The sequence below is a fragment of the Callithrix jacchus genome, chromosome 11, assembly GCF_049354715.1.
Source record: "Callithrix jacchus isolate 240 chromosome 11, calJac240_pri, whole genome shotgun sequence".
NCBI lineage: Eukaryota > Metazoa > Chordata > Mammalia > Primates > Cebidae > Callithrix > Callithrix jacchus.
Window position 1 is genome coordinate 15,468,164 of NC_133512.1, and position 23,507 is coordinate 15,491,670.

The following is a 23,507-nucleotide window of genomic DNA, read 5'->3' on the forward strand; positions in this document are numbered from 1 at the left end:
CAGGTTATTTTTTAACTATGCCTGCTCATTAGCAAAGTCCGAACCCCCAACATAATTTTAACCATGCCTTATGAATGTGGCTTTAATCTGCAGATAAGGAGGGTGTCAGTTTCCTTTGCCTCCAAGTTTAATGCTAAACTAAATCCTCATAATAATCTTGGCCTTTGCATTAGAATAAGTAAAAAATTATTTAGTCTGTGAAGTTAGAAGCAAGATGGAGTCAGTCAGGCCAGATTTCTCTTATTACTTATAATTCTGCAAAGGCAGTTCAAAAACACCGGAAGGATTTTGAGACTGACATGCCCATCATCATCTATCTCATTTAACACTATCTTGGCAGTACCAGTCATTGTAATTAAACAAGAGAAAGAAACTGGAGATGTCAAATTGGAAATGAGAAGTTGATAATCACCATTCATAATTAATATGTTTACATAGCTGAAAAACGCTAAAGAATACACTTCAAGATAACTATAAACAACATGAGAATTCAGTGAGAGGAGAATCCAAAATCAATAGCAAATAGGAGCAGCTCTTCCATATACCAACGACAACGAGTTTGGGAACAAAACGGGAAAAAATATCCCTTTTATACTAAAATAGTACAAAAAATAAAGTATCATACAAGAAACATGTAAATTCCATATAAAGAAATGTTCAGGCTGGGTGCAGTGGTTCATGCCTGTAATCCCAACACTTTGGGAGGCTGAGGCTGTAGGATCACTTGAGGCCAGGAGTTTGAGACCAGCTTGCTCAATAGAGTGAGACTCTCATTTCTATTAAAACAGAAAAGAAAATAAGAAACAAAAATGTTTAAAATACTTTTAAAGAAAGATATATAGAAAAATGGATAGGAACAGGGCAGTGCATGCGGGGGGAGATCTTGCATATAAAGACTCTGCATAAATTAACTTGTAAATTAAACATCTGTAAACCAAAAATAAAATTCTAAGCCCTCCAACCGACTGAATGAACCCCTCCTTTTGGCCAAGCACATTCCAAAGTTGACGTGAAAACAAGTTCAGGCCATGATGGGAAGGGTGAGTCAGACGCGCCCCATGATACCCTCCTCCCTTTGGAATTCAGGCACAAGTGACCAGCACTAACAGTTAAACAGAGGCCTTAAGAATGACAAAACAGAGAGAACGATCCAAGATGGCCGATCGCTAACATCCCGGGATTGCAGCTCTCAGGGAAGGCGCGGAGAACTAGAGAACGCCACACTTTCAGACAAATTCTGGTCGCTCACGGAGCAGAAGATCCCCCAGTGGTGGAAACACACGAGTCGCCAGCGCGACTCTCGTGGTCGGCGCAGCGGTTCCACCGGCACCTCGGCGCGGCAGCACTCGGCGCAGAGTAAACAGGACTGGTTCCCCTTCTGACCGAGGTTTGGAGCCCCGGGAAGGCAGAGTCACCTACTACGGAAACAAGAAGGAAGCCCGACAGGAGAATCCTGGGCAGAAAAGCACCATCAGTTTTAACGCCGCTGCTCTGGCCCTGGGAACTAACAACCTGGACGTCCACTCAAGAGACCTAATCTGAAAGTTGGTAATTTCAAAGACGACAGGAGGATAAATTTACAATGACGGGAAGAAACCAGCGTAAAAAAGCTGAGAATACTCAAAGTCAGAACGCCTCTCCCTCTAAAGATGATCACAGTTCCACATCAACAATGGAACAAGGCTTGATGGAGAACGAGCACCTCCTGATGACAGAATCACTCTTCAAGGAATGGATAATAACAAACTTCGGTGAGTTAAAAGAACATGTTGTAGCCCAACGTAAAGAAACTAGGAACTTTGAAAAAAGGTTTGATGAAATCCTATTGCGAATAGACAACTTAGAGAGGAGTATGAGTGAATTAATGGAACTGAAGAATACAATACAGGAACTCAGAGAAGTATGCACAGGTTTAAACACTCGAATTGTTCAAGCAGAAGAAGGGATATCAGAAGTCAAAGTCCAACTTAATGAAATAAAACGTGAAGAAAAGATTAGAGAAAAAAGGATAAAAAGGAATGAGCAAAGTCTCCAAGAAATGTGGGACTATGTGAAAAGACCAAATTTACCTTTGATAGGTGTACCTGAATGCGACGGAGAGAATGAATCCAAGCTGGAAAATACCCTTCAGGATATTATTCAGGAAAATTTTCCTAAACTAGCAAAGCAGGTCAACATTCAACCCCAGATAATACAGAGAACACCACAGAGATATTCCTCAAGAAGAGCAACCCCAAGGCACATAATCGTTAGATTCACCAGGGTTGAAACGAAGGAGAGGATACTAAGGGCAGCCAGAGAGAAAGGTCAGATAACCCACAAAGGCAAGCCTATCAGACTTACAGCAGATCTCTCAGCAGAAACTCTACAGGCCAGAAGAGAGTGGGGGCCAATATTCAACATCCTCAAAGAACAGAACCTTCAGCCCAGAATTTCATATCCAGCCAAACTAAGCTTCACAACTGAAGGAAAAATAAAATCTTTTATGAACAAGCAAGAACTCAGCAATTTTATTACCACCAGGCCTGCTTTACAAGAGCTTCTGAAAGAAGCATTACACACAGAAAGAAACAACCAGTATTAGCCTTTCTAAAAATACACCAAAAAATAAAGAGCACCAACATAAAGAAGAATTTACACCAACGAATGGATAAAACAGCCAGTCAACATCAAATGGCAGTAACCCTAAATTTAAATTGACTAAATTCCCAATCAAAAAACACAGCCAAAACCCAACGGCATGTTACATCCAGACCTGTTTCACATGCAAGGATACACAAAGACTCAAAACAAAGGGATGGAGAAAGATTTACCAACCAAATGGAGAGCAAAAATAAATAATAAATAAATAAAAAGCAGGAGTAGCAATTCTTGTATCGGATAAAATAGATTTTAAAGCAACAAAGGTATAGTGGTAAAAGGATCAATGCAACAACAAGAGCTAACGATCCTAACACCCAGATAGGAGACTTAGATTCAATGAGACAGAAAATTAATAAGGATATCAAGGACTCGAACTCAGATCTGGAACAAGAAAACTTAATAAATATTTATAGAGCTCCCCACTTCAAATACACAAAATATACATTCTTGTCAATACCACATCACACCTACCCATTAGTTTAAATGAAACATTGATTGGCCATTATTAACACCCAATTTTTTTCAAAATAAAGCAATATTTCCATTTACTCTCCCTCTTTCTCTCCTCTTTCTTCCTCTCCTTTACTTATTATTTTTTTTTCTTTCCTTCTCTCAAAAAAAAAGAAATCAACTTGTAAACCGCTAGATCCAGGTCGGCAATGTCTCTTTCATTGCTTGATTTCCTTTCTTCCCTTCCCTCCCTCCCTCCCTCCCTCCCTCCCTCCCTCCCTCCCCGCTTCCTCCCTTCCTTCCTTCCTTCATCCCTTCCTTCCTCCCTACCGTCCTTCTCCCTTCCTCCCCCCACCAAAAAAAAAAAAAAAAAAAAAAAGAATGACAAAACAGACTTTTTGTTGCAATAAGATACCAACATGACATGACACATAGCAGGCCCTGAAAGAAACTGAAGTATTTTATCCCAAAATATATGTCTCTGACAGGTTGAAATGGTCTTACAAAGCTGTATCGTGAGAGGGAAATCTATTTTCTGTAGCGAATCCCCTTCCCTTTCCAGATCTTTTCCTGATCTAGGACAGAATCAACAGAGTCCGCACGTTTTAAAGACTGATAAGAAACATTTACAATCTACTCTCTCTGCAGGCAACTACCTGGAGGCTTTGTCTGCATAATAAAAACTTTGGTCTTCACCACCCCTTATTTTACCCGGATACTTTTTTCTATTAATTCCAGGTCTTTAGATAATACTTAACTCTTTCAACTAATTGCCAATCAGAAAATCTTTGCATCCACCCATGAGCTGGAAGCCTCCTCCCACCTCCATCTTTGAGTTGTCCCACCTTTCTCGACAGAACCAATGTACACCTTAGGTGTATTTGATTGATGTCTTACATCTCCCTAAAATGTATAAAACCAGGCTGTAGCATGACCATCTTGGGCACAAGTTCTTTAAACCTCTTGAGGCTGTGCCTCAGGCCACGGTTCTCTCATATTTGGCTCAGAACAAATCTCTTCAAACATTTTACTTAGTTTGACTCTTTTCATCAACACATCATTTAAATAAAAATACCAATAAGATATTTTTATACTAGTCAGTGTGAGTCTAAAGTTCATGTGGAAAAATGAACAAGCAAAAATGGCAAGAATAATGCCAGAGAAGATGAGTGACAAGGGAAGCCAGCAAACCATCTGAGGGCAGAGAGGAAAGCAGCGTAGGTAGAGCTAGCTCACCCCATCAGTGTGGCAACAGAATCTTCCAGCAAATGACCCTGAGCCAAATGGGTGGCCTTTCAGGAAACAGTCAAATGGAATCTACAATGCAGGCTTTATGCTAGGATATACATTCAAATGCATTCAATATTTAAATGGAAAGACAGAATAATAAAACTCTAGGAGAAATCACAAGAGAATTGTTCCATAAACTTAGAGAAAGGAAAGCATTTCTAATTACAATGTAAAACTCAGAAACCATTAAATAAAAGGTTGATAAAGTATACTTAATAAAAGTTAAAAATTCCTACATGAAAAGAAAAAAAAACTGTAAGTAAAACCAAAATACAAATGACAAACTGAAAAACAAAATATTTGCAACATATAATAAAAGGACACATTTTCTTAATAACTAAAAGAACTCGTCAAAACCCCATATGAGATGGAACTGTGAAAGTGCTCTGGTTGGTTGAATATGGTCATATACTGGCAGTTGACAAGGATAAAACTAATAAAATGCAAATTTTAAAACTTCAGAGAGATACTGTTTTTACTTGTTGTATTGATCTCTACATTGTTCACAGGAATGTAAACTGGCCAAGAGTCCTATTTAAAAGCAGTTTGGCAATAACTATCAATTACAGATGCACATAGCATTTGAGGCAATAATCTTGCCTTTCCATTAAACGACATACACATGTCATCATTCACTGCAATGTTGCTTGCAATACTGAAAGATCAGAAATAATTTCAATGCCCACCAATAAAAAGAAATAGTTGAGTAGATTTGGTGCATTAAATTAATGCACTACTCAGCAACCACACCAAAAGCCAGGGAAGCTCTTTCTGTGTAGATAGGGGAGCCTGTCTGGATATGAATTTGCATTTAAGCAAATGCATTTAAGTGGGACACTGTGCATGGTATACTTCCATTTGCAGAAAGGAAAGAACATTTATACTTGCTTATACACATAAAAGATATAGGAAATAGAAGACTAGTTGACTATGGGTCAATAGAAAAGGACTTTTTACTATATATACTTCTAGAATGTGGGAGTTTACACCACGAGAATGTACCATGCTCAAAAAGTAACTTAGAAAAAAGAGAGGGGCAGGTACAGTGGCTCACACTGGTAATCCCAGGACTTTGGAAGGCCCAGGCGGGCAGATCACTTGAGGTCAGGAGTTTGAGACCAGCCAGGCCAATGTAGTAAAACCCAGTCTCTACTAAAAATACAAAAAATTATCTGGGCATGGTGGCATGCACCTGTAATCCCAGCTACTTGGGAGACAGAGGTGAGAGGATCCCTTGAACCTGGGAAGTGGAGGTTGCTTGCGCCACTGCACTCTAGCCTGGGCAACAGAACAAGACTTCATCTCAAAAAAAAAAAAAAAGAAGGAAGAAAGAAAAAAAAAAAGTAAAAATGAAGTCCTATCAGCAAGTAGGAAAGTATTAGAACCCTCCACTCATCTCCCACCCTCAGTCATCGTCTCCAGGGGTTTAGTGGTTGAGTAGCCTGTATCCAACACTGGAATGTACATTTTTTTTCTTACTTTGGTTGAGACTAGAAAATGTTGGAAACTTTAGTGCAGAAGGATTTGTATACAATATTGCGTGTGTGTGTATGTGTGTGCATGTACTTGAAGGACAACTTAAGTAATTTTTCAATAGTTATTTTCACAATTCTGCCTCTGCATGGGATGAAATGCCAGTTACAAAAGCATTAGCTTTGTAACCTCAGGACACATCTCTCAGCCTCACCACCCCTACCTCACAGGACAGGTGGAAAGATTAAATGCAATGAAGTATGTAGAGTTGGCCACAGTGCAAAACACAGTGCACAGACCCACCTATGTGCACAATGTGCCAATGAGCTACTGCTCTTGGAGCCAGGAAGGTTGGCTGAGTCCAGAGAAATGGAATAGGGTTCCCTTTCTATTCCCAATACTGCCTCTTGAGTCCTCTAGCTCAGGATCTCCTTCCCAGGCTCCTGATAAGGACACTGTGCACCTTACCTTTTGAGTACTGGTGGTAGGCAGTCACCACCATTGCCTCAGACATGTTCTGTAGCCTCATTTCAACCCCACAGCTGTCCCCAAAATCCATCATTAGACAAATAGGCTTTCCAGAAGCCATGTGCACACGGAATCCCAAATTTGGAGGCGCCCAGGTTTCCATTTCTAGGAAGCAATTGATAACAGGGTTCATGGAGTCATCAGGATTTTGAGCTAGGATGGCCACAGGAGGATGCTGAGGAGGATAGAAGCTCTCAGGACCAGGCTGCGACGCTGTGAAGCTGGGGGTGTGAAGAGTACCAGGTGGAAGGTCATGAGAGCTGTGGGAGAGAGAGAAAGGCTTCGGATTTCATGATAGTGGACATCACCAGGGGAGGTAGGAGGGCAGAAGCCAAGCAGCCTGTCCTGGGCCCAGTCAACTAGAAGCCAAGTCTGAGAAACCTGATGAAAGGCTTCACTTCCACTGGTTCTCAGAGCAGGGTCACAGGGCCAGCAGCATCAGCATCACCTGGGCACTTGTGAGACATGCAAATTCTCGATCCACCCCAGACCCACTGGGTCAGAAACTGGGGTGGGGACAGCAAGCCCCCAGGTGACTCTGAGGTCAGCAAAAATTTGGGAGTCACTGTTCTAGCTACATTAATAATAGTAAAATGTAGAGTTTCTTTCATCACTGATTTAATGTACATGAAAGATGGCATCTCCCACAAGTCACTACCTCCTGTGTTTTTGCAAAAAGCTCCACGTGACGGGGGGTGCCATCCTTTCTACATTTCTTCCTGGTTTCTTGTGCTACAAATCTGTTGGGGGGCGGGGAATAGTTTAGGATACTCAAGCTTCAGCTTCCAATCACACAAGACTTCCATGATCATCATTTATGTGTTAAAAGCTGGTCTTGAGTGAAGCATGTGGTATTGGTGCCATTACGTAGCTGGCAGTATAAATGAAAGATTAAAGAAAGCAGGAAAAGAAAGATCATGGAGGTAGAAATGGCTGAAGTATCTAAATGGCCAATTCTCATGCTCCCATGTATTTTTTCCCTCTCCCAGTGTGTTGCGCACGTCCGGTTAAAAATACAAACAGTCAGACAACGCCTCAGTTTCAGTACATGATTGACGGGAAGCATAAAGGCAACCGTGGCATGGGTCTCTGATGGCAAACAGTGGCCAGTTACATCCACAGCATGGTGACTTGAAAATCACTGGACTCGACTGCAAGTATAATTAAAGCAAATAATGAAGACACTAAAATCACCAACAGATTGGGCATGGCTCCAGACTGGGGACGGAGAAGTGGTGCTGGCCTCTACAACTCTTTCACCTTACCTTCTGGGAGAAGTGGGAAAATGAGAAACTGGCCACAGGGGTACTCACTGGGTGCTGGTTTGAATAGGTCTGGCTGCCTTGGTGGGCGTCTCCATCGTGACAGTCCCCGGAAGGAGCCCTGAGGCCACATCCTCTGCACAGCGCAGCAGTCTCAGGACACAGCAGGAAGCCTCCATCTTCAGGCTGCAGGGAGCTGCCGCAGAAGAGGTGCCCTGGACCTTAAAAGTTTAAGAACAGCTCAGGGTTTATTGAATGGCCTCATCTGGCATGAGCACTTGATGTCCTCCATGCTCAAAAAGCCAATTTAATAAAGAGCCTCACTGCTGCGGAGGTCTCTGCTACTGGGTGGGTGACCACAAATTGGCCCCGGGCATTGGTGCTTTCTCGAGAGTGGTAGGATTCATACTTTCTGGCATGCTAGCTAAGCCAGTGCCCAGGTGGTACCAGATAGAACTATGAGGCATGTGTTATCAGGAATGTCAGGGCTGCTTAGTATCAGAAATTCATGTTACCCCCTCAGCTAAGCCAACAGAAAATTAGCAATTTCATGAGCCCATCTATAATTCTCTAAGGTTGTCTGTCAGCTGAGAGATGATGCTCTTGCAGATGGCAAAAATGTAAAGTCCCTTTTCCCTTACTGTGGTGACAAATTTTAGTGATTCCTTTCAACTGCTTGAGCAGTATCCAAATGACGTAGAAAGGCAAAATAGGGTTCACTGCAAACTCTGCGGCTGCCTACATACGGGTGAGTCTCCCAGACGCGTTAAATTCAGCGGCAGGGGTTAGACACCAACCTGGAGAAGGCCAGAGGACGTGCTGCCTGTGGTCCCAGCAGCACACAGCTGCCTGTGATGGAACCAGGGGCCACTGCTGCTCCCGGCACTTGCGATTATAGCGAAAGGTTTGTGGGGAATGCTGTATGGGAAGGAAAGTGCAGAAAGAAAAGGAAACTCGGTTGTGTTTCAGTCACACATCTGGCTCATTTGATTACGAATCATGCCTTTCCCCGGGTTTTACTGGAAATTCCCTCACTGTGACCACAGGCCCATTCCTGGGAGTCAGGCCCAGGCTGACCAGGGGGATATGATGTGGTTCGAAGCCAAACCAGTGGGGCTGCTGCAGGCACTCGAGGGAGAGGTCTTAGGTAGAGTGGAGCTTATTTAAAGCCATTTACTAAAATTCACACCCACCTAGGACACTGCTTTAGACGGTTTACCCAAAGGGGCAAGTCACGTTTAAAACATGCTCTGTCTGCCCTGTGGGGCCTGGACTCGGCTGGAATACACTATAGCGTGGTGACGGAGGGGCGCTGTGGGAGGCCTGTCGGTAACTGCTTGCCTATGCCCAGTGCAGTCAAAGCCTGGCAGGGAGGCAGGAATGGGACTCGAGGACGCTGCCTCCAGCGGGCAGGGACAAGAGCCAGTTAGCGGGTTATCTTCATGTCCCCCGTCATAGGACTGTTTTCAGCTGTCATCAACACCTCACACCGCTGATGAGCCCCAGTGAGGCCTGCAGGAGGGAGTGAGGCATAGCGGGTTCCTTTCTGGGCTGCAGTCTGGGCTCCTCCTCTGGCAAGACCAGTCTTACTCCCAGCCTCTCTCCCCCAACATGGCTCCAGTGAGGTGAGTGTCTCTGTCTCAGGCTGTGGCAAGGCCTGGCCAGCACTAACCCTACATGAGAAAAATCCAGGATGATATTCCTAATGCCTGCAGCCGACTGGCTCTGGGCTTGCTCTGCTCTGCAGAAGAGGTGGTGTGGGCATGCTGTGGCACACAGGCCCTGGGTCAGAGACTTTGGAGCTCAGTCCCCACCTACACAAGGGTCATCATCCTGGTGCCTCAGCTGAGGCTCACTGTCAGCATCTGTTAGCACGGAGCTCAGACAACAGATCTGCCCCAGTGAAGGGTAAACTATTACATGTTGAGAAAGAGAAAACATTTTGTCTGAGGAATGCAAGCCCCTTTAGATGATCAGGCCCAGAGAAGCATTAAAACATGACAGCAGTCGTGTCTCACTCCACTTGAGCTAAATAATGACGTCTCGAAGCCACTTACTATGTGGGCTCTAAACTGACCGATGCCAAGTAGCCATAAAATGCCATCCACCTTATAGTTCCACAATGTAGAGCCAATCACTGACCGATGCTATTTCTGCAAACCAATCAGAATTCCTAAGGAACAGCTTCTGTCATCGCCCCCTCTCCTGAGTCATCTCTTTTTTCTTTAAAACTCGAGCCTCTCATTTGTTCTCCAGAGCACTTCCCTGTGTTTCCCATGCTGCAGTCCTCAACCTTGGCCCAAGTAAACTCCCTATTTATTAACTTTGCCTCAGTTTCCTTCTTTAGGTCAACAATGTGGACTGCACTTAATCTCAAACCCAATGCAACGTCCTGGGCCTGGGACACTCACAGTGACCACCATGCCACTGCCTGGGCCCCATTTGTCCCCAGCCCTCTCCTTACCACGATCAGCCTTCGTGTGTAGAGTACCTGTGACGTAACTAACTCCATCTTAGAAAAAGGCTCCATTTGTTTTCATAGGGCACTCTGCCAACAAGAAGATGTTCTGTTTAATAAACAAATAAATAAACAGAGACTGCGTCCAACCAGATAAGCACACGAGCACACTCTTCCACCTCGGTTCTCACCGGAGGACCCTGGGATCATACAAGATCAGGCTGACGGCTGCAAATGGCCATCTTCGCTGCCACATTCTTGCAGTCACTCGTGATGAGAGCCTGGCATCTGCTGCCAGAGGCTCTGCTGCCTTCAAGGCTTTCTTGTAAGACTGATGAACATGCAGCCCAGACTGGGACTCCTTTTGTCTCTTGGCTCCCCATGGACTGGTTCATTCACGCTTTTTCCTGTCTCTTTCTTCCTGATGTTAAATGTTACTTCGTTTGCTATGGAATGTTTAGCCTGTAACACTTACAGGCCAATTAAGTATTACATATGGCTTGCAAACACTGACTGACTTCTGGAGTGCCTTTACCCCGCGTGCCTGCGGCCCTGACTGCCAAGTCAATGGAAGTCCTCCCTAGAAGGTCCATGTAGCTCGTGGCTTTAGTGACTGAATCACAATCAATAAAAGACTGACATTGTGGAAAGACACAAACACACGTGGATCTGGTTTTCTTTAAAACCCTGCACTATTCATGACATGTCAGCTCTGGGGCTTGTGGTGCGGGGACTCACGCCGTCCACTCTGCCAGCCGAAGCCCACTTCTAGGCACTTTCAATGGCATGTCAACCCGGATTGTCTGTCCTCCCAGAGGGACATCTGAAGTCACTTCAGCTCTTCCTAATGTGACATATTTTTAGTCCATTCATCATCCTAGTCACTTGCTTCCTATTTTTGCCATTATATTCCTTTAGTTCTTAATGTAGTCATTTTCTTTAGGAAAGCAACAACAAAAGCAACAACAACAAACCTGCATGTCTTAGCTGAGTCCTGGGAAATAAGAAAAGGGAACACACGTCTGTCCAGATTGAGTGTAAAGGGCCTCAGAACAGGGACTGGCTGGGGGTTGGGCAGATTGTGCTCAGGCCTCAGGAGACAGACACAGGAGTACCCCCACCAGGCTTCACTCTGCTCACAGCTAAGAAGGTCTTCTGTTGCTGGGAAGGAAGATCCTTTCCTTCTAACCAAGCACACAGGCCAGAGGTTTGCTCACCCAAGCACTTCGGGTTTGTGACCAGTGAAGGCCCAAGCCAGCTGCAGCAGCTGAGCAGAAGGTGGGACGTGGAGTCAATGAGCTCCCGCACAGGGAGACCCCACCCTGATCTTGTTCACTGGGCATATTTACAGGCCCTGCCTGCATAGCCAGGCCTCAGCACAGAGACAAGAATAACATTCCTGTGGTGGCTGATTCCAGTTGAAGATTTCTCTCTAACTGAATGGTTACTTACACCAAAGTCTTGAAATAATGTCTCAAAAACAAGTTGCAAAATTCTTCATTAGTTGATCCTAGCATTGGAGAAAATCATTCTGCTCGAGCTGCAAAGAATAAATTTTCTTAACGGGGGCTCCAGGGGATGTGCCAATCTACCCAGTAGAATCCAAACAAAGTAAGAATTTCACACAGAGATGCTCTACCCTGAAATGGATGCTACATAGGGGCGGGACAACCACAGGGCCTCAGCCATCCAATTTCCAGGGGACAGACAGACAGACAAATCCAGTCATAGAAGGCAGGCTTATTGTTAGGAAAATGGATTCCTAAAAAAATAGCCCTGGGCCCACGCATCCAAGTATCTGGTCACAAACCATCTGGGGGTCCAATTCTCCCTATGCTGCTGCCAGCAAAGCCTCAGAGACCACAATGGTGGGGAACAGTCAGGTGTGCAGTGTGGGCTGCCCTCACAGGTGGCTGCCACTGATTTTTCTTTTCCTAAATTGCCACCTAGGGGCTGAATCATACATGTCCATGGGCACAGGTTGGACCTGGCCCTTGGTCTCCCAGGGCATGGTGTCCGCTTCATGCTCTGCCCTGCCCCCTGTTTTGTCAGTCTTGAGGATTTTACAAATAAATAAAAGTAGCAATATTATAGCAGCAGATCAAGAGTAAAGATTAGGTGGATTGGAGGTAGACCAGAAAGGACTGTGGTCAGGGTAGCTGTTCTTGGCATCATTGATGGGCCATTACCAGTCACTGCCTTTGAACGGTATCATGGAAGGGAAACTTACATCAGTGAAAACGGTGGAACTGAAACAATAATGAAGAAAACAAACGTCTACATTTACCCATGTATTTCCTTTAAGAGAGAAAAGGTACGCTTGTTCTTTGTATGCTTAAATGTTTAGTTTTCATTAGAAGGAGTAAAATCATCGATTTCAGGTACCGCGTGACGTTAGAGAATCCAGAAGAAGGTTAGAGAACCTGGAAGAAGGTTAGGGGACCCGGAAGAAGGTGAGGGAACCCGGAAGAAGGTTTGAGAGAACCCGGAAGAAGGTGAGAGAACCCGGAAGAAGGTTAGGGAACCCGGAAGAAGGTTAGGGAACCCGGAAGAAGGTGAGGGAACCCGGAAGAAGGTGAGGGAGCCCGGAAGAAGGTTAGAGAACCCGGAAGAAGGTTAGAGAACCCGGAAGAAGGTTAGAGAACCCGGAAGAAGGTTAGGGAACCCGGAAGAAGGTTAGAGAACCCGGAAGGAGGTTAGGGAACCCAGAAGGAGGTTAGAGAATCCAGAAGAAGGTTACAGAACCCGGAAGAAGGTTAGAGAACCCGGAAGAAGGTTAGAGAACCCGGAAGGAGGTTAGAGAATCCGGAAGAAGGTTACAGAACCCGGAAGGAGGTTAGAGAATCCGGAAGAAGGTTAGAGAACCCGGAAGGAGGTTAGAGAATCCAGAAGAAGGTTACAGAACCCGGAAGAAGGTTAGAGAACCCAGAAGAAGGTTAGAGAACCCGGAAGGAGGTTAGAGAATCCGGAAGAAGGTTACAGAACCCGGAAGAAGGTTAGAGAATCCAGAAGAAGGTTAGAGAACCCGGAAGGAGGTTAGAGAACCCAGAAGAAGGTTACAGAACCCGGAAGAAGGTTAGAGAACCCGGAAGAAGGTTAGAGAACCCGGAAGAAGGTTAGAGAATCCAGAAGAAGGTTACAGAACCCGGAAGAAGGTTAGAGAATCCAGAAGAAGATTAGAGAACCCGGAAGGAGGTTAGAGAATCCGGAAGAAGGTTACAGAACCCGGAAGAAGGTTAGAGAACCCGGAAGAAGGTTACAGAACCCGGAAGAAGGTTAGAGAATCCAGAAGAAGGTTACAGAACCCAGAAGAAGGTTAGAGAATCCAGAAGAAGGTTACAGAACCCGGAAGAAGGTTAGAGAATCCGGAAGAAGGTTAGGGAACCCGGAAGAAGGTTAGAGAACCCGGAAGGAGGTTACAGAACCCGGAAGAAGGTTAGAGAATCCAGAAGAAGGTTAGAGAACCCGGAAGGAGGTTAGAGAATCCGGAAGAAGGTTACAGAACCCGGAAGAAGGTTAGAGAACCCGGAAGAAGGTTAGAGAACCCGGAAGAAGGTTAGAGAATCCAGAAGAAGGTTACAGAACCCGGAAGAAGGTTAGAGAATCCAGAAGAAGGTTACAGAACCCAGAAGAAGGTTAGAGAATCCAGAAGAAGGTTACAGAACCCGGAAGAAGGTTAGAGAATCCAGAAGAAGGTTAGGGAACCCGGAAGAAGGTTAGAGAACCCGGAAGGAGGTTAGAGAATCCAGAAGAAGGTTACAGAACCCGGAAGAAGGTTAGAGAATCCAGAAGAAGGTTACAGAACCCGGAAGAAGGTTAGAGAATCCAGAAGAAGGTTAGGGAACCCGGAAGAAGGTTAGAGAACCCGGAAGGAGGTTAGAGAATCCGGAAGAAGGTTACAGAACCCGGAAGAAGGTTAGAGAATCCAGAAGAAGGTTACAGAACCCGGAAGAAGGTTAGAGAATCCCGAAGAAGGTTACAGAACCCGGAAGAAGGTTAGAGAATCCAGAAGAAGGTTACAGAACCTGGAAGAAGGTTAGAGAACCCGGAAGAAGGTTAGAGAACCCGGAAGAAGGTTAGAGAACCCGGAAGAAGGTTAGAGAATCCAGAAGAAGGTTACAGAACCCGGAAGAAGGTTAGAGAATCCGGAAGAAGGTTACAGAACCCGGAAGAAGGTTAGAGAACCCGGAAGAAGGTTAGAGAATCCAGAAGAAGGTTACGGAACCCGGAAGAAGGTTAGAGAATCCAGAAGAAGGTTACGGAACCCGGAAGAAGGTTAGAGAATCCAGAAGAAGGTTACGGAACCCGGAAGAAGGTTAGAGAACCCGGAAGAAGGTTAGGGAACCCGGAAGAAGGTTACGGAACCCGGAAGAAGGTTAGGGAACCCGGAAGAAGGTTAGGGAACCCGGAAGAAGGTTAGGGAACCCGGAAGAAGGTTACGGAACCCGGAAGAATGTTAGGGAACCCGGAAGAAGGTTAGAGAACCCGGAAGGAGGTTAGGGAATCCGGAAGAAGGTTAGGGAATCCAGAAGAAGGTTAGGGAATCCAGAAGAAGATTAGGGAATCCAGAAGAAGGTTACAGAACCCGGAAGAAGGCCAACTGCTTTTAAAACGTACGCCTACTTTAAATTTGGTATTGCCTGCTGCTATTTTGTTGTCTTATATTGTGGTTAAAAAAAAAAAATAACACAAAATGTACCGCCTGAACCATCTGAAGGCACAGCTCCGTGGTGCTAAGTGTATGCATATGTACGTGGTTGTGCCGTCCATTTTTAGGCCTTCCCCATCCCACAAAACTGAAGCTCTGTGCCCATTAAACAATGCTCCGTTCCTCCTCCCTCAGCCCCTGGCAACCAACACTCTCCTTTCAGTGTCTATGAATGTGACTACTCTAGGAACCTCACACAAGTAGAATGACAAAGGCTGTGTCTTTTTGTGACTGGCTTATCTCACAAAGCATAATGTCTTCAAGGTTCACCAGATGCTGTTTTAAAATCTGTATGTTATGCATCATGAAATAACCAATGACCACCATGTTGAGGGCTTGTACCCAGCTAAGGCTCAGCATATTCCTTCCCACAGTTCATAACAGAGATGATGACGATTCTCGTATGAAATCACCTTCTATGGCTCCCAACATTCAAGACTTTCTCATCCTACCTGGTCTACTCCTGCAAATCAGCTTCAGAACACCATTCATTTTTCCGTCAGTTTAAGAGCTGCGTTTGCTAGCCCACCCTCGGACCATGTAGGAACAAGTGTGGAGTTTCCCATCTGAGCAATTCTATGTAAGTCCCCTGTCATTTGCATGTTCAGAAAAGCAAGATTTTTGCCACGGCACATTGACGTACCTATCAGCACTGTTATCACCATCCAGAGGCACCCGTGTTTTTTCATTAACAGCCTGGATTTTTTCATTTACAACACTTGACACTGCTTTACTAGTTGTTTTCAAAATGTTCTGTAAGAAAAAAAAATAACAAAATAGCATGAGAGAGCTGCTTATGGAAACCCAGTACATTTGGGAAAGTAACATTACTTCATCAACAAAATAACAGTGGACCCCTGCTGTGTGCCAGGCACTAGAGAAGCAGCAGCCAGGAAAGCAGACCAGCGTCATCCTCCCAGGGCTCCGTTCTGCCAGAGGAAGCCAGAAAGCAAACATGTAGCCATAATAGCACCTGCTGGTGGTTGTGCTGCTGAAGAACGGAGCTGCAGGAGGCATTCATGTGGGGCGGGGGTGGGTGCTCTTTTATACACAGAGTCAGAGAAGGTGGCTCTGTGTGAAGGCATCTAAGCAGAGCTGGAAGAAGAGGAATGCAGAGCTGTGCCAAAGGCAGAGGCACACCTGCCTCGCTGGAGGAGCAGCAGAAGGCTAGTGGGGCTGCAGGCACCAAGAGAGCACAGGAGGTGACCTCAGAGTCAGGGGAGGCCAAGTGGGGTCAGACTCAGGACCTGGAGTTTCATTCTGAATGAGATGGAGGGTTCTGAGCACAAGAGTGGCACACTCCAACCCACAGAAGCATCAGTGTGGCTGCAGTACTGCAAAAAGCCTGGCAGGCAGGAGTGGCAGCAGGGGAGCCACTTGGATGGCTATGAGGACGGCAGGCCTTGATTGTGGAGGGAAGGCAGAGGATGGACACCTCTGTGGCTAGGGTGGCGGGGCTGGCTGCTGGACTGGAAGCAGGATGGAGCCCAAGAGAGAACTCGGAGATAACTCCATGGGGCTTGCTTGGCCTGAGCACACTGAGAGCTTAGGTGGGGAGGGGGCATTGGAGAGCAGGTGAGGGGTGCTGGGAGCCCCTCTTGGTCACGAGGCCTCTGTGGACCTTGTGTTGACCCATGTAGCTCTCCTTGTGACAAAACCTCAATCCCTGTGGCACTGGGACAGCAGGGAGGTGCCCATGGCACAGGAGGTGGGGGCGCTTTTGGTGTGTGGGAGGCTGGCTACCTCGTTTCCTACAAAAAAAGGATGCCCATCCCCAGATAAAGCCCCACTATTGGCAAGAGTACAGAAAGCAGCCACCATCCCTCAGACTGAGGGCCCAAGGCCTCACTCTGGCTCTTGATCGAACAGTTACCAGAAGTAGTCCCAGCCAATTAAAAAGTTAGTATAGGATAACCAACGGCCCCGCCCCTCTCTGGGACATGTGCTCATGCTGCAGGCCTTTTAAAGATTTGTAACTATGGGACATCAGGGGCTTCATCTCCCAGGAGAACAACAGAGGAACGTGTCAAGAAGTCCAGGGTGGAAGCTGAAAGATGCCAGCTCACACCTGAGTGCATGCGCCTGGCACCTGCCCTTTTTCTATGACAAGAACAGGGGACCCTACTGTGGCCTCCCAGAGCAGGACCTGGGTAGATCCTGGCAGTTTCCTGAGGATGTGAAACCCAGGGACTAAGGCAGCTGCATGTACCTGCAATCCCTAAAAGGCACAGCGAGCTAGTGAGCAGCATGGGAGAACAGAGCTTTGCAAGACACTATCCTATAACTATGGCAGTCAGCAAACTGCCCAGCACGTCCAGGCCCTGGTGTATGGCCCCAGGTGATCCTCGCCTGAGCCCAGTGGGGCTGCAGAGAGCAAAGTGGCCAGAATGCAGCTTGGAAATGGGTCTCCCAGTCAACGAAAGCCAGAAAGCCCCCCAACCGCACATTTTACCAGGACCAAGGCCTTTGGGACGTGATGATTAAAACCTAAAGGCAGTGATCTATGCCCAAAGCTGAGGGCCCAGGTGGCTGTACCTTGGAGTCACCTGGGTAGGGTGGGTTGAAGCACCAATGCCCTGAGCCACACTGCAGCATACCACCATTAGAATCTTCAGAGGTAGGGCTTGTGTGCCGTTTTGTTTAGGTTCTTTGATTTTCTAAAGCTCCACAGGTGATTCTGCATAGCAGATCTGCACCAAGTGTTCAAGAGGCATGAGGCCTGTTTGCCCCCTTGTGTTTTGGGGGTGGGGGCACTAAAAATCTCAGTAAGTCACTGTATGTGGATATTTACACTGTATAATATGAGAAATGCAGATATCACCTCCCCTCTAAAACACCTCTCCCCAACCTCCTGTTCTCAGAACCATCAGACATTCATCTTAGTAAATACCCTTCCTCGGGAACCTAAAAATGCCTCCGTGAACTTTCATTGAACAAAGTGATGGCAGAGCACAGCAAAGCTTCCAAACACAAACACTGTGGGTTGAGATCAAGTTCATTTCAATATAAACTCGGATGGATGTGCTAAGGAGGGGGTGGTTTAATAACACTGTCCTGCATGAGGAATATTGAAAAATGAACTACAAGAGAGTCTTTGCCAAGGACAGCAGAGGTTCTGGGAGCTTGAAAGAACCGGCTTCTTTGAATTTGAACTAGAAGTGCACGACTCTTGGCTGTCTCTGCATGTCCCTTTGGAACCAATGCTCATTCTGGGTAAAAGCATGTCTCACCCAGAAGTTCTCACTCTTCTCTTGGCCCCCGCCCCCAGATGTGAGAGTCACTCCTCTCATGCTTCTCCTCTGTCTCCAGGGCATTGCCCAGGCCTTCAGACCCAAGCCCTGTTTAGCTACTCTGATAAATAGATGCAAGGGAATTCACGTCTCCAGGTAGCCCAGTCTTAATTAATAGGGGTCTTCAAAGAGCTCCCTGAACTCCAAAAAATAAGCAGGGTTTAAGCGCTTTGGCTTCTGGAAGCCTTGTCTGTGCTGGAGCACCTGGGGGCAGCTTGTACTACCCACCTGGGGAGCAGTACCCATTCTCCTCCCTACCCCAGGATAGCCCCCACTCCCCACTTGAGGGGCAGCCCCAACTCCCCATCTGGGAGCTACCCCCCCATTCCCCATCTGAGGGCTGTCTCCTACTCCTCTGGGCTGGGCTTGCCCTGTCTGCACTTCTTATCTGTGGAACTACACTCTGGAGCTGAATTGAGGCTTTATAAGTTATATTTGCTTCATTGGCACAAAGGCACATGACAGGAAAACAATCCCTGATAAATTCCTGCTGACACATGGAGGTGTTTTTGAGCTGTATGGTACATGTACTGTGTTCAGGAAGAAAAGCCTGATTCCCCATATCCAGAAATACCTTCTCCCCGGAGGCCAATGAGGATGGGCTCTGTGATTCCCAGTCTTCTGCCTTTCCGTTCAAAGCACACCGGGGACAGCCACACTTCTCATCACTCATAAGCAGCGCACGATCAGCACAGACCTCTAGGGAAAAAAAAACAAGCAAACAGATTCTGAAGACTGCAACGTGCTGGGAAGGTGAGAAAATAAAGCTGGAGAAGCCTTAAGTCATACACAAGGACAAAGCCACCCCGGCCTAACAACGGGCTGATCAGGAAGATGGGTGCCCTTGGGCTGCTGTGTCTTGCGTTGTCTTTTCTGTTTCCTTGCTTAAACAATGTCTTAGGTGTAGCCCACACTAAGCAATATGAGCGAATGGACAACCACCAGCCACACTCATGATGAATGCCTGTTCCAGAAACACCCAGAGGTCTGGTCATAAAATGATGAGGGTCAAGGGTCCCGCTCAGGGGTGTGTAGGAGAGTGGGCAATACCATAGTCGGAAGTAGTGGCGGGGCAGCTGTTGGACAAACAGGAAGACCAATAAAGACACTCCAAAGTTTATAAGCAGGATGTTCCCACCCGGAGGTCTGGCCTTGACGCTAGCATGGACCTGGTGATGTTCACTCCTCTCATCTCTGGGGTCCAAAGGCCGGGCAGTGAGTAGGGCCAGCGCCGGGCAGTGAGTAGGGCCAGCGCCCACCTAGCCAGGAGGCTGAGCGCCCTGCCACATCCTACGTCTGTGGGAACAGCTGGAACAGGATCTGCGCACAGCCGACAACTGTTAAAGCTGATGACAGGTCCACGAGTGTTTGTGATGCCACTCTCTCCACACATGCGGATGTTTGAAAATGGCCATGATAAAAGTTCAAAGAAAACACTTCTGCTAGATCTGGCCCTGCACAGAGCCACTCTCAGCAAGAAGCCAGGCGACTGCCTTGGGTGCAAGAGCTGTTTTCCTTGAAGCCCCCACCCCTCTGCCCGTTGGGGAGAGCCTTCTTCCCCAGGCAGGAGTAAAAGGAATTGGGGGTGGAGGGTGAAGAGGGGACTAGAGCACCATGCTGCTTTCCTCTCTGACCTGAGTCCCCACAAAGAAACCTGCTTCTCTGTGGGCTCCCCCACCTCTTTTATTCTGGCCGGCTTTGCTCAGGCTAGAAGGAACCCAAAGGCCTGCAGGCTGCCAAGAGCAGCAGGTTCTCCAGGGGCTCTAGGCCAGGGCTGGGCCATCCTCACAGGGGACATGGCTTCCAATCCCTGCACCCCCAGCAGTGGTGCCAGCAGTCAGCTTTCCCCTAGCCTCCCAGGATACTCTCAAGTTTAGCCTAGGACAATATCAAATCCAGTTTTGACACTGTGAGTCAAAGCCACTATTTACTGTCAAGAGTTCAGTGTACTAATATCTTGGGATAATAAAAGGTGAGGAAAAATCAAAGGCCGTGTTCCTGAGGGTTCCCTAATACGTGACATGTTACGAGTGCCATTGCGTGTCATCGAGCACCCACACAGGCTGGATGCTCCAACTGAGGTATGAAGCAATTTCCTCAGCTAGACACGTCCGAGAGGAGGAAATATTTAAAAAATGTTTTGGGATAAGCTAGAATAGTCAAGTGACTCACATTTCTTTTTTTTTAATGTCTTTTAATTTTTTTTATACTTTAAGTTCTGGGGCACATGTGCAGAACATGCAGGTTTGTTACGTAGGTATGCATGTGCTACTCATATTTTTCTGAAACCAATTAGTCACCAAAGTCACTGTGCTCAAGTTATCTGAAAAAAAAAAGCAGACATATCCTTGAACAGAAAAAATTAGGTAAAAAATCATTAAAAATATACAAAATTGCAAAATTGAATAAAGTATGTCACGAAGGGAGAAATAAACTAAATGAGTGAAACTAATCCTGAAATTGGCCTAACTGTCCCACACACAGAACTGATATTCACGGGTTTCTGAACAAACATGGACATTGACTCTCCTAGTCTTAAAACTTGAAACTTAACGTCCGTCTCATCTGAGTTCCTCCCTCAGGAGACCAACCCAAGGAAGGGATTGAACCCACCAGACCCCTGCATCCCACCAGCCCCCTCCTTCCTCAGACTGCTTCCTCACCCCTCTCTAATTTGTTTCCTTGCCTTTTCTGCTATATAAATCCACCAATTTTAGTCAGTTTGGGGAGACATATGAGGCTTTACCTCCCTTCGCCTCATATGCAGCACCTGATAAAGCTTTCTTCCCTGGCAATCCTCGCTGTCTCAGTGATGATTATGCTTTCTGTGTAAGCAGCGGCAGCAGGACGTCAGGCAAAACCCTGCATTTAACTAACAATTCCACATGATCTTAACATAAGAACTGCAAAAGAGTTGGCGCTGCATTGTTTCAACATTGATGCCAGGCACACACCTGCCTCCTGACACACACACACACACACACACACACACACACGCTCCATTTAACTCTTTAGAAATTTTTTAAAAATTAAAAAATTTTATTTTTAAAAATTAGTTTCTCAGATCCAACAAATGTGTAGCCTAAGTTGAAAACTCAAAAATTCCTTCTACTTAAAGGAATACTGGCAATTATGTTTCAGGCAACACTTTAGAACTTTCATTTAAAAAATTAAAAGCCCACACCCGTGGCCATGCAGACACCTCCTGTAACCTAAGTATCCCCTTCACTGGGCACAGGGAGGCCCCACTGTAGTCTCAGTGGTTCTCGAAGTGGGGGCCCCAGAGTTCCTCAGCCTTACCCTAGACTTCCTAAAGCAGAAAGTCAGGGGTGCACCCCAGTGAAGAAGTTAAAATTATATTACCCTGGCGTGTTGAGTATTTAAGTTAGAGGCCCTTGCAAAACAGCAGGTTTAAGATCACTCTGACCTTCCTCTGTTTCTTAAAAGCAGAAAATGAAATTCCCATGTGGAAGATGTCCTCTTTATACCAGGGAAATAAAGCAACATTCTTATCATGGTGGCCATGCCTCATTCCCCAAGGCCTTACCAACCCACACTCCACCTCCAGGAGGGCTACAGCTGCACAGATGAAGACCCCAGCTCTTGTCAGTGCTCACAGGCATTTCACCACAAAAGGAAAGGCAGCAGGCAGCCTGGAGATACCTAGGGAAAGAAAATAACCAGAGGAAAATGAAATTAAGTACAATCATTTAATCATAGCCATCCTGTGACCACTCTTCCATCCATATTCACATTTCTGCCACAGATTTATTAAGTACACAATTGGCTGCCATATGAACAAAAAACAACTTGCATCTATGGTTTTTTCACTTCAGAATTCCCAAACTCTGGGTCTGTTTTGGAAGATTAGCTGAAATATAGTTCCCATCTGACTACTAAAACCGCCCCTGAATAGACCCATCCCGCTTCCTGCTCCTTCCAGGGCTTCCTGCCCAGATGCATAGAGCTGACCTTACAGGGCAAGGCCTGGTGTCCTCCAGGGCACCTCTTCCTCCTCCTTTCTTCCTGCTTCACTGTCCCCATTCCTGCTGCTCACTCGAAGCCCTGAGAGCACGTTCTTCCAGCCTTTCGGGGTCTGGCATGCTGCAGAAAGGAACAGCATGAAACCCAAGGCCCTGGGGAGTGACACCAGCACAGACACAGAGAAGGCCCTGCATGGTATCCTCTTCATTCATCTCCACAACAGACTTGAGAGGTTCTGTGCAGTTACTTTTTAAGATGCTGATATCATTTGGATATTTGTCCCTGTGCAAATCTCATGTTGAACTGTGATCCCCAATGCTACAGGTGAGGCCTGTAGGTGGTGTTTGGATCACGGGGGCAGATCTTTCATGGTTTGGCGCTGTCTTTGTAAGTTCTTCAAGATCTGGTCATTTAAAAGTGTGTGGCATCTCCTCCCCTCCTCCTGCTCCTGCTGTCTCCATGTGGTGCACCTGCTCCCCCTTCATCTTCCACCATGATTGTAAGCGTCCTGAGGCTTCTCCAGTAGCAGATATGGCATTATGCTTCCTGTACAGCCTGCAGAACCGTGAGCCAATTAAACCTCCTTTCTCAGTCTCAGGTACTTCTTTATAGCAATGCAAGAACAGCCTAATGCAGATGGGATCATGGAGGCCCAGAAAAACAAGTTAGCTTGGCAAAGCTCACACCATCAGTGAGAGGCAGAGCCAACGTTTACATCTGGTTCTCAGCACATCCAAGACCGATGCCAATTCTATGGCACCTTTCTTCAAAGCTCTCTACAGGTGTGCCTCCAGAGTTCAAGCTGCAGCTGAAGTCAGCCCCGGAGCTCTGCCCCTTGGCACAGCTGGCGGCTTTCCCTCTGGACTCCCTAGGCCTTGACAGCTGTCTGCTGCTCTCATGTTTGTCAGCAGAGATCATCATGGGTCATCATCTGGTCCCTGGTCACTCCCCTTCAGGCTGTAGCTCCTTGGGTCCTGAGGTATCTGTGTCTGACACCAGTTGACTTGAGAAAGATCAAGTACAGCGAGTGAAATGGTCCTGAACTGAGGTGTGGGTTTTCTGGGTTCTGGTCTTGACTGAGCTGGAAATGGATGGTGTGATTTGGGTTTTTCCTCCATGCCCATTCCCAGCAACAGGGCAATGGGAACCATTGCCAAGTTCCCAGCTCCATGTAGGCTGCTGTGCCAAGGAGACGGGCAGGCTCTATCTCCATCTTGAGTCACCTTGCCTCTCTGTGTCAGTCTCCTTCTCTGTATAATGGGAATGACACAGACCTACTTCATGGGGCTGCTGCCAGGACTGTCACTCCAGAAAGGGACGCCCTGTAATAGACAAATGCTTGGTAACCAGCTGCTGAGGGTGTTCGCCTGGTTCTTAGATGCTGGGTTCTACCTTTCTCTTGAAAAAATGCATTCAGCTCT

At 46.5% G+C, this 23,507-nt stretch overlaps 1 protein-coding gene across 1 annotated transcript in view; it reads right to left on the reverse strand.

Annotated features, from left to right (window-relative positions):
- PKD1L1 (polycystin 1 like 1, transient receptor potential channel interacting) overlaps nt 1–23,507 on the reverse strand; it is a 180,849-nt gene that overhangs the window by 139,199 nt on the left and 18,143 nt on the right. Inside the window, exons 4-9 of the mRNA XM_035253357.3 lie at nt 21,650–21,765; nt 18,677–18,801; nt 15,456–15,565; nt 8,444–8,564; nt 7,698–7,867; nt 6,325–6,644 (exon numbers count right to left, since the gene is read on the reverse strand). Coding sequence (XP_035109248.3) covers nt 6,325–6,644; nt 7,698–7,867; nt 8,444–8,564; nt 15,456–15,565; nt 18,677–18,801; nt 21,650–21,765 — 962 coding nt within the window. The remainder of the gene's footprint in view (nt 1–6,324; nt 6,645–7,697; nt 7,868–8,443; nt 8,565–15,455; nt 15,566–18,676; nt 18,802–21,649; nt 21,766–23,507) is intronic.